Here is an 11660-nt window from a genome sequence, read left to right on the forward strand (position 1 = left end):
GAGAAGCCGAGAATAGGGAACACTGGAGAGCTCTGTTTGGGCAGAGCAATGGACCTGTCGTAAGACAGAACACTGAATAATAAATAATAATCTGCCACCATTTTCTCTTCAAATGCCTTTCCCGGTTCAGATTGTCATATATTCACCCACAATGTCACATTCAATGCATAAATGGAAACATGTTATATATCCAGGTTTAAAAAAGTATAATAAAATAACCTAATCAACATTAAAGGAACATCATGGTAGATCAGAAAATAATCACATAAAATCTGTAGTTCTTTGTATGGAACTCTACTATAAACAGTATTTGCCATGGATGTTTTCTTCACTTCTCTCTTGAACTGTAAAGATCTTCTCGTTGCATGCAATAACACAAACCTACCCTTAGCCTGTATATCTCATTTCCACCAGCATGGCATGTTTCTATGAAACTAAACACATTTTCAAAAACAGCATGAACTTGGAAGCCTCTAACTACAAACTTTTGGGTATATCTCTGCGAAGTCTTGAAACTGGTTTCATTACTTTTCTGATAAAGGTAAAGTGCTGTTAGCAACAATTACATGTCACACCCAGATAAAGCTGTGCAGATTGCTGGTATTTTTGGTGTCACGCATCAATACCTCATGGAACTTACCATCTCAGATTCTCCCTTCACACCCAACATGTATATATGCACATACTGAAAGGAACGTGTAGCATCCACCTATACAAAATTTTATTTTAAAATTATAAAATAAGCTTTCACTACTTTGTATTGCATGTAATACACTGATACAGTGAATAATATTCATCATTAAACTCATCAGGCAACTGCAAGATAAAACTTAAAAATGCTTTTAAATAAAGTCTTGTCAAATCAGAGACATGAGTTAAGCGTTAACATTTCAGTAGCAAACTAACTTATCTATTATGTGATCCAGCAGAACGTCTTGAAATATAACACCAGGTCGCTCGAGCAATGCTGTATCCTTTAGTTCTTTATGTTTTATTTATTCATGGCTTATTTAACGACACTGACTGTACCTCAGACTTCAACATCAAATTATGACTGATGAATTGGAATGGATATGGGACGAAGCGCAGACATGGCTTAATCCAATGTATTATCGTGGCATCTGCATGGACTAATGAAAAGAGCATTTCAGACGAGCTTGAAAACTGGTTATTATCTGTCGACATCGATTAAACCAGAAGTTATCTCGACTTGACAAACAACCATTTCTACGAACAAATTTAAAAAGCATACGACTAAAGAATCATTTTTAACCAATATAGTAATTTGAACACAAGATTTTCCAATGACAGAACATACATTCGAGAACATGGCCATCCAAAATAAACGAATGCAAGACAATTGTAAGGACAAATGTAACTACGTATAGTTTTTAAGCTTTTCATAATTTAAAATAATTACAGATTGAACGATGCATTTTGCAAAGTTGTGTCAGAATTACCATTTTTGTGCTTTACACATCATTTTTTCCCCATGGCATAGTATAGTCATTTTAGATAATAAGAAAGATGGCAAAAGCTCTGATTGCAGTGACGTAACAGAAAGGGTTTGGAAGTTTCTTTATAGTGTTGATGTCTAGCAGATTCACCATGTAACATAAGAACCAGAAAATTATTTAAACATTTTTGATCCCTTTCATTGCTTCGAACGACAGTTTTACCATATATCAGATGTGAATGCGGTACTTTCAGGTTAACTATAAAATATTTCTGCCAGTCTGGATTTTAAACATGACTTAATTATTAGGAAGTAAACTTTATCTTGTATTTTCAGGCACCTTCAGAGAGCACAAGTGGATTATTCTCGAAGCGAATACCAGGTAAAGGATATATTTGTGTTGTCTTATGGTCCTTCCTGCATCATATCAAAAAATACAGCCCTTTAACTACCCTTGTAATTCAGGTCTGAACCAGTGTTTCACAACCCATGCAAAGGCATGCCAGAATGTCTGAGCTTATTATTCTATCTGATGTAAAAAAGCATTTACTGTGTTTTTTCATTATGTTCTGGGCCACTGGCACCAAAACAAATTTGCCATTAATATATAATAGAAGCATTTGTTTTAAAGATTGAGTCCCAAATTAATGGACCAGTCTTTCGGGTGTTCTGTAAGAATGTAAAAGGCGTTGAGTGTCGGTACCTCTCCAAACATTGGTTGCTAGTCGTCATGTATTGTGCAATTGTATGTGTTGGGTATTCAGTATTATTGATACGCTCGTCCAGATCCTTCAAAATATTCATCCTCTTGGGTCTTGGATAACACCGAATAGGACCTCGGTGTAATAACATTACATATTCCCATTTGCACTCGCACGATCTCATAACTTATGTCATTATATTTAAAATACTAATTAAATTATTGACAGATACTGATCACAAATATTTTAACTTGCGCTGCACCTGCGTATCTGATCTTCTGTCGATAAACCAGGATACACATTGTGCCTTCTCCTGTGGAGTAGCCATTTCCCTTATCTGATAATGTAATACAGCTGTTCTCATCCTCAGCCATCAACTCTGAAATGGGTCTTCTTCCAGGACGTCGTTTTCTTGGCTCTTCCACTGACAGACCGCCTCGCCGTGCGGTAAATACTGAAGTTGTCACTGGCGATGAGGGGCAGCTGAAATATGACAACACAATACAATTAATCCAGCCACTGAACCAGCAACATGCAAAGACTCCAGCTAGACACCATCAACTTGTATAGAACAAAATAATGTTAGAGGAAGAACAAGACTTGAGTTAGTTATACAAATTCTACCTTAGGCATCATCCATTATCCAGGTAATTTGACAAACACTATGACTTTGGCGTACAGCCAACTCTCAAAATATCTAATACACCTAAGACAATGGACAATATCGAACACAGTATTCATAAAATGAAACGACAAATGTCATAAATCTTGAAAGAATCACTCAAATTAATATAGGCTACAAACTTAAGCTGTAAAATTCAGACAAGTATACAGTACACCCAGGAGAGCTCAGTCAGTACAATAACACTGAGTCCCATTCAGAACTCTATCTAACAGGTATTTGGGATCTTTCCCCAGGGTAAGAATAGCGACAGCTTGAAGATGACCAATCATGCCCACATATTATCAAGTTAAGAATACAAGGAATTGTACCTCCATAAACATTCAAGCACAGGAGCAACTGTAAATGTACACAATAAAATACCATCACATTTCCAGACTAATTCTTTCAGTGCTACAATCCAACGTAACACCAAGACAAAAATAAAATAATCACTTGTTGATCTTTAAAAGTCCACCATGGATACTCTAAAGAAAGGGAATGGCTTCAATGCAAAGATGCTCATACCACATTTCACAAAATTCTCAAATCTGGTTCAAGAGTTGAAGATGGCTGTCTTCTGGAATGTAGCAAAATGCAGTCTGGTAGGTAATAGTTTATGTTTCAAAAAAGCTCACTGCCTTCAACACATCCCAAAAGATACCCATCTGTAAGAACCTCACATCTCATCTGGTTCAAAAGTTAAAAGGTGGGAAAGACGAAAAAGTGAGCACGTGCATTTCTTTCCTCTTCAGAAATTACAGGAGGATAAACAAAAAGAACACCAGAGTAATATCGGACTGTACAAACCTGTTACACGGACTCTGGTAACCATACTGGCCTGTCTGATCATAGCTGGAAAGCGTTTGTTGCTGCTTCACTGTATTCACTATTACCATACAAATCAGACCTGTAATATGGGCACCTAAGGTTTATAATTCATTACGCATCCATTACATTAAGAATGTCCACTAGTGGGATGAAGTTTGTACCTGGTTTCATGAATATATCCAAAATGGTTATAAAGCCATTAAGTGGAGACACACAAACACATGGACATGATGCAACATAAGCTTTATGAAGTAATAAAATTAAGCGGAAACTGGAAATAAAAACAAGGAAAAGAATTCCTGACATGCCCTGTATGCAGTGGGGTGGCAGGCTGATTGCTGTAGGGGGTGTAAGAGGTGTATGGCTCCTGCAATTCTGTCCCACTTCCATCTAGTGGTGTCATTGGTGACTCATATTCTGGTGGTGGAGGATCATCCATCCGAATCCGCTTCCCTCCTCGTCGCTGCATCCTAGGTGACTGTTACTATAATCACCTGAAAACACAAAGCACTACAGACTTAAAATATTTATAAAAACTCTTTTTCATCCCACATTGGCTTGGTTCAGTTAAAGTCTGCAGTGTCAGGTGATATGCATTCAAATGTAAAATTCCTCATTCTGGCAACCACATCATTATTCTTATGACTGGGTTTTGTCCATAAAAATTTAAGACAATACTTTACTACGATGCACTAAAAATACCTTTGCATTTTTATAAGTTTCACTTCCACAATGTTCTCACATACTTATACTATTTTTACTGAAGTATATGTATACAACTATTCGTACAGTACCGATTTCTTTGTGTAGCAAGCCCTAACCAGAATGGGCTTTTTAAAAATGAAAGCTGGTTATGGGCACTACTTCTACTAGCCGAAAATACTTTCATTCTAAGGTTTAAATATTCCATTCATAACTGATCTGTATATAAAAAGTTTCCCGACAAACTGTATCCCCCACAAAGGAAAGAAGGAGACAGGTTTGTCAAATTGCTTCATGAAGTAATTGAGGACAAAAGAATATTCAAAGTTTTCCCACAAGGCTTTGGACAATAAAAAAGGTTACAAATATGATTACGCACTTCTTGCAAATCAAGTACACATAATAAAATCATTATCCACATTACATACCTAATTTAAAAATGTTACAATTTTGTTGCGACTTAACATCAACACGGCACCATTACCGCTGAAACCAGGGATACTAGTATAGCCACAGGTCGTGGCTTGGAATTGATCGAAAAAGTTTCAGCTGCCCCAAGATAACGTTCACCACCAGAGCGCACGCAGTATGATTAACTTCTTCAGAATCTTATAACCTCGATGTTCTAATGATGACATGAGCGTAATGTCTAAATTAAACTAAATTATAAACCACAGAATTAAACAAACGCAGAAGCCAAAAGCTAATAGACGAGAACGCCGAAAATGACATACAAACGGCTTCCTATTAGATTTACTTCGTGGCATTTTGTATACATCGTGCACACTGCATGAAACAAATCCTATTATATGTGCAGTAATTCGTCATAGACCGATGTGCAGGTGCCTACCTAATGCAAGATCTGACCACCCAAAAAGCCTAAATTTTATGTAGACACACGTGTCTACCCTAACAATCTAACCTAGCCTAATAGAGATATACGCGGGGTAAATGGGTAGATATCAAACTGTAAACCAAGAGCCGAATATAGGCAATTACATTGTATTTGAAATTCTGAATACAATGCCAACATTAACATCGATTAGTCCACCAACAATAAAGCAAACGTGGGATATAACATTGAATTCAGACCAACAACAAAACAACTCAATGATGCTATGTTCAAAACAGCCACCACTATATAAAAATTAAAAAACTGTTTAAAATTACTAACCACTGGCTTTGAAGGTATTCGACGAGTGTTATTCTAAATTAAATTCGAAAATAAAGAAGTTCTGAAAAGCCTTGGTTCCCAAGCCTTCTATATAAGCAGTCTGGTACTATACTTTCATATCAAAACCACAACTTCATCCATAAGCTCATGTCTAAATTGTGTTATACATTTTTGAAAAAATCAGTGAACCAAATCTGTCACAACTTTCTGAAAACTATTCTTTACTTCTTGGAAACTTATGTTTATGGGCTTACACTCCCCCACCCTGGCACTAATAATAACATAGGAAAAGCGCACAGGTGTGCATAAGAAAGTTTTTCTGTATCTAGAACGTCCTAGTCCTTGCCATATTCATTGATGGATTTGGTTCTGTTCTTACAATTTGTTACGTGTTATCTGTCGCATCGTTGATCATATAGTTCACATACACATTCGGGTCCTGGTTCTTGGTTGAGTTTCGTTTTACAGATCTTGTGGTGGTAACCGTGAACTGCCAGGCTTATTTTTGCGTGCCGCAGTGGTTGGTTCGGTCCTGTCCATGCCCGGTCGGTCATCGCGTTTCTCTTCAAGTAGTCGCGACGAGTTTTCCGTAGATGGCAGCAGTAGTCTGTAACGCAGATCTTCCATCTGGAAACTTTCCTTCTCTAGCTCGTAGGCCAGTCTTGATGGCGCGTATTTTGAAACTCCAAGAGTAATTTTCACGAATCGTGCCTTGACGTTTTCCAGTGATTTTACGTCTTTCAGACTTAGGTTGGGCCATGCGATTTCGATTCCATAGGTTAGCAGTGGGACAATTTTAGCTTCGAATAGTCTTACAGCGGTTTCAAGGCTAAATTGTCTTAGATTTTTTATTTCGAGCATTCCTTTGGTAGCTGCGATAGCTCTCTCTTTAATGTGGATCCGCAGTGTTACTCCCAGGTACTTAAATACATTAGTGACTTTCAATTGTTCCTGTTTGAAGTAGACTGTGTCTTCCGCAGTCTTCCTTCCGCCTCTCCTGAATACCATCTGTACCGTCTTTTCTTGGTTGATTATGAGTCTGTTTTGTTCCGCCCAGGTTATTAGTCGGTTGAATGTTTCCTGCAAGTCACTTTTATTCGTCGAGCCTAGGTCCATATCGTCAGCATAGCTATATTGCGACGTTGCGGGTAGACATACTTTCGTGATGTCGGCCGTGGGGATGTTGAATAAGAGTGGGCTTAGTGGATCCGCTTGTAATACCCCTCTGGTTTGTACGATTTCTTTTGATGTCGTTACGGTGTCGTCGATTCTGATCAGGTTGTGGGTCAGGATGTTGTGGATTAGGATGGATGTGCTTTTATCCAGTCCTATCTTTTCCATCTTTCCAGCGAGTATCTGTCTGTCCACACTGTCAAAGGCTGTTGTGTAGTCAATGAAAATTGTGTAGTACTTCTGTTTTGGGGTTCGGAGAGCCTCCTTAATGTCATTTAGCAGGTTTTCTATTGCTTGTAGGCAGGAGCGGCCTCTTCTAAACCCAACTGCTGTTGAGGGATTTGTGGGTCGGCTATCTTCGCGATTCTTTTCGTCAGTATGGTTGTCAGCAGTTTGAATGAGCTGTTTTCTAGAGCTGTAATTGGTTGCTTTAGGGGTAGAAAAGTATACCCTCCGGAGAATTATTCTATCCAACAGGGGCTTGATCTGAACTCTAAAATATAGTGAAAAAGCGTAGGATATAGTACCCAAGATAAGACACGACCGCGTCAGTATTAGGTACCATGACCAAAGATAACTCAAACATGGTTGTAGACCACTGCGATATATGAAAGAAGGATGTGAGCAACAACGACAACTCGATAGAATGCGAGCACTGTCAGAGATGGCAGCACTTCGACTGCAGCGGCCTCACCAGAGGGGAATTTGATATAGCAAAAAGAAAGAACTGCAAGCTGACATGGTTATGCTCGGATTGCAAGCCCAAAATATTAAAGATGACTGAGATAGAAGAAAGAATAACAGAAAAGCTGTTATTACAGGTACAGTCCAAACTGGATGCCATGATGACTAAGATCAAGGAGGAACTAAAAGCTGCAACAAGCCTAGAGCTAAGACAGCAACACCCGAGGCAGACAGTGATCAAGCCAAGGGCCCCTAACCCCCCGAATGTTCGAAATGAGAAGAGTAGTAGAACCACACAGACAGCCACTTCACAGAACCAACTGAAGGAAGAGACAAAAGAGAACAGGAAACTGAAGAGGATCCCCGAGGTACCCTCGAGAAACCCCAACCCTGGCACTAATGATATGTTGATGTCAGTGGTATTGTGTGGCAGTGAAGAATCTGAAATGTTGACAGCCCAGGGGCTGACATGGCTGACTGGCCACTGCAACTTCATTTCTCAAGACCAAACTTTTTAGTGATTCGCTATATTTTCTAATCAGACTAATATTTAACTTTATTAATGCGATGTTTTATTGTGTTCGTGAGCACATCTCAGTGCTGTATCTGTAATTGGCCATCAGGCTGTTGATACAGCACACAAATAATAATAAAGAATTGACATGTAATGGAGATAATGTATAACCCTGGGAATATGAGACTGACATCCATCATAACAGTTTCAGTAGACAAAAGATAAGGTGCATCTTAAGCCTGTTGTACCTTTGATGTCGAGATCCTGTTCAAGTGTTTTACCCATTTCCATATTGTATTTGGAGACCTAGTACTGAGGCAATGCCACAACCAACCAGTAGATTAGATTAGTTTCAAAGTTCAGTAATTAAGTGTTGTTTAATGTATTATCAGTTCTTATGAGTCAGCTATCAATCAGAATGTGTCAGCAAATACTGTTCTGAAATACGGAACTAATTTTGAGGTTCGTGCGTAAGAATCTCGCATGACTGGCATAAATTTGAAGTCTTGATAATGAATAGCTGCTGTAAATCTGGCATATGACTACAGTTTCTTACCTTGTAGCATTCTTCCCATGTGTGCTTCAACCATCTGTTGGTGATGCTGCGAATGACAAACTTGAACGTCGTTAACTGACTCTGCATTTTCTGCCTCAGAAGCCATCACTTCAGGTTGTAAGTGCTCCACTCTGTTGTTATTACAAGGGCCTTTGTGATGACGATGTGATGGTAGGTCGATACTGTGAAGCACAAATCCTTTTTGTACCTAAAACCTAATTTCTTTTTCTGAGGTATAAAAATGTTGTAACAATTATTCCTGCTGGAGTCTTTTCTGTTATCAATAATCCAAATTGAAACTTGATTTGTTGATTTTCAGAATGAAATATATTCACAAAATTTTGCTTGTTAAACCTGAATGGAAGAGCCCACTTGGAAGAGCTAGGAGTACATGGGACGAAAACAATTAAAATTGAACTTACGGATATGGTGCTATGGTGTGAACTGGATTTAGGTGGCTCAGGATTGGGATCAGTGGCAGGCTGCTATAAGAATAGTAATGAATCTTCAGTTTTTGTAAAAGGTAGGGAATTGCTTGATTGGCTGAATGTTCAGTAGCTTTTCAAGGTCTCTGCACCATTGAATTAAATAGTTGGTACCGCATTTGATTCAGTACATCAAGTAAACTATACTGTACTATATTGTACGTACAACAGTGTAAAATAATAATGTGTTAAATATAACTCATACGAAATATGAAGAATACACAGGTCGTAAAGTCAACTTACAAATTAACTAATAATAAAATAAGATCATATGGACTCATTTTAAGAATGAACAAAGAGACGATGACAGTAAAGGAATTAAATATAAAAGTGAAAGGAAAACACACAAGAGGGAGACTGATAGAGATTTAAATACAGTGAATAAATAGTGCAATTCTTATGTTACTGCATTACATTAACATGGATTATGAGGTTTTATGTGCGCACTAATTGAATTTACTGCAAGCTGAAGGCTGTAAACATTTTGTGTTATCCGACATTAATGTTGCAAATTTGGATCCTGTAACATTTTCACATGATCTAAAATTTATTAATGAGACTTCCTCTCATTACCTTGTAAGAGATTAGTGTTTACTGAAGAGTAATGTCTTGTTCTTTCTATGTGTTTTTATGCGGTCCTCTTAGAACATATAATTCGGACATCAATGTGATTTTACACTTGCATTTTCCAAAAATTTTGAATTTGTATTAGGATCGTCTTTATTCTTTCAGATAATTTTTAAGTATAGGTAATTTTATACCATCCCTGGTATAAAAAATGTTGACAGAGGTGTTGCCCAGAACCTGGCCTTGATATTTTTAGACTAAATAATTAATGAAAACATGAACATTCACGTATGTCCCACCCCTTTAGCCCCATTCACAGATTTTTGGTACTTGATAGGAAACCTGGGTCTCTCTCAGAAATCACACATCACAATCATTCTTAGATGATATGATCATCTGAAACTCTTACAGCCCCACTATTTCGACAGAAAAGAAAGTTATGATGTTTGAGGAATCTATAAAATTACAGCATTTTGAAAACTGAATCTCCTGTCTTCAGGCAGAAAAGAGAAGAACAGAAAACTTAGCCCTGGTTGGACTAGCCTCAGACCTTGTCCATCTCTGGAAAGAAAGAGCAGGTCTGAGGCCAGCTCGACCAGAGGACTCAGCAGAATTTAATTCATTCTTAGCAATTTTGTTTCTACAGATGATCTTGATGGAGATACGTATCTGTTGTTACGAAGCTATTCGACCAGATGTATATTATAGTGCATACAGATATAATTCTTTACATATTATTGAATATAACTGTTTTAAACTAAAATTATAGTTTTTAATGAGACTGCAGTTTAGTTCACACATCTACTTTTAATGATGATTGTTGTTTTGTGTTAAATTATGTTAAATCTGAACCTCATGTAAATGAAGACATTTTAAAAATGAAAGGCACCAAGTTATTTGGGATTTGATTTGCTCCTTTAAGCATAGGTGACAAACGAAGTGAATAGTTCTACTGCATTATTCATAATAAAATATCCTGCATTCAAAATTTGGTTTCCATCAGAAAGGAATTTAAATTAAGTATCAAACATTTGAATTTCTTCAGTGAGGATATTACTTATTTCAGGAATTAAAAAGTCATGTGTTTTCAAATAAAAACCACGGTTCCAGAGAATCTGACGTAAATACGTCTCAGTATTTAGATTATATTTAGGCAATAAATACAATGAAAGGAAAGGTTTAAAACACCCTCTTCAGCTTGTTCAGTGAGGTTATGTTATCCGATAACGTTTTATATCAATTATAGTGGTTAATAAAATGAAAATATGAAGTTTTGAAGCTTAAGGGAAAAATATGCTATCGACATTGTTTCATAACTTTCGTTCTCACGTAATACAGCGTAAAAACGGTGGTCTTCCGTTTCAATAAACGCCGGAGAATTTCCTGTCTAGCTGAGCGACTATTAGGTTGTTAAAAAGAACTCTGCCCCACGAAGATTGACTTGTTAATGTAAAAATACTATTTTATGAGGTTAAGCAAAACCTATTAACTTTTCCCGTACGTCAGGTATAAAAGTTAAAAATGTGTCAGTTACACGTCCTTTTCGCATGCTGAAAAGTGTAAGTCAGTGGCAAATTCAACTCCACTTACGTACTTAAAGCTGCAGATTCCATTTCGCTACGAGTGCGTCTTCTCAAGCACTAAGTCGCCGATCGACTTGTAGAAACAAGTTCAAGGAAGAAAGGCAGAACAAAGATGGCGGACACGTTACATTTAATATCATGGATACCCTAAACAACAGTACACGAGGGTTTCTAACCTACGTCTCCCGCAAATAAAGTTAAGCCGTGTTAAGCAACAGTCAGCGAACTAAGTATCATCCAGTCTACACGATTAAAATACGAGGTGTGTGGCCTACCGTTGACCATTATAAATAGATCAATGTTTGTAAATTATTATATGGCACGAGAATGTGCACAGGAGATTATACCCTTCAGAGCCTGAAGAAGGAGAATGTATGTTTCTCCGTAACGGTGGTATCTACCTAAACGTCCACGCATGGCATTAAAAACCGGAAGGTTTCAACCTCATTCAGCGACTATGAAGTAAATAAAACATTATTTGAACGCGCGTAGACATGAGATTAATAAACGTCATCTTCCACGTATCAAATAATATTTCAGAGGCCTAAACGGTTCCTATTTTGTGAGAGTCGA

General features: G+C 37.5%; 1 protein-coding gene and 1 long non-coding RNA gene across 2 annotated transcripts; both read right to left on the reverse strand.

Moving 5' to 3' along the window:
* Positions 1-89: 89 nt before the first annotated feature.
* Positions 90-3768, reverse strand: LOC147873127 (uncharacterized). Its single transcript, XM_087352806.1, has 2 exons — positions 3629-3768; positions 90-2640 (listed from the first exon to the last, which is right to left on the reverse strand). Exons 1-2 carry the CDS (start codon positions 3715-3717, stop codon positions 2376-2378), a joined length of 354 nt encoding a protein of 117 aa, XP_087208932.1. The 5' UTR covers positions 3718-3768; the 3' UTR covers positions 90-2375.
* LOC147873128 (uncharacterized) lies at positions 90-11460 on the reverse strand. The gene is made up of 3 exons (XR_015536169.1): positions 11095-11460; positions 8453-8634; positions 90-4143 (listed from the first exon to the last, which is right to left on the reverse strand). It is a non-coding gene; the product is annotated as an uncharacterized LOC147873128 (long non-coding RNA).
* Between the last annotated feature and the right edge of the window lie 200 nt (positions 11461-11660).

This window comes from Zootermopsis nevadensis, unplaced genomic scaffold (genome assembly GCF_977971745.1).
Source record: "Zootermopsis nevadensis isolate Lab colony 2312 unplaced genomic scaffold, Znev_1.0 Znev_ptg000021l, whole genome shotgun sequence".
Classification (NCBI taxonomy): Eukaryota; Metazoa; Arthropoda; class Insecta; order Blattodea; family Termopsidae; genus Zootermopsis; species Zootermopsis nevadensis.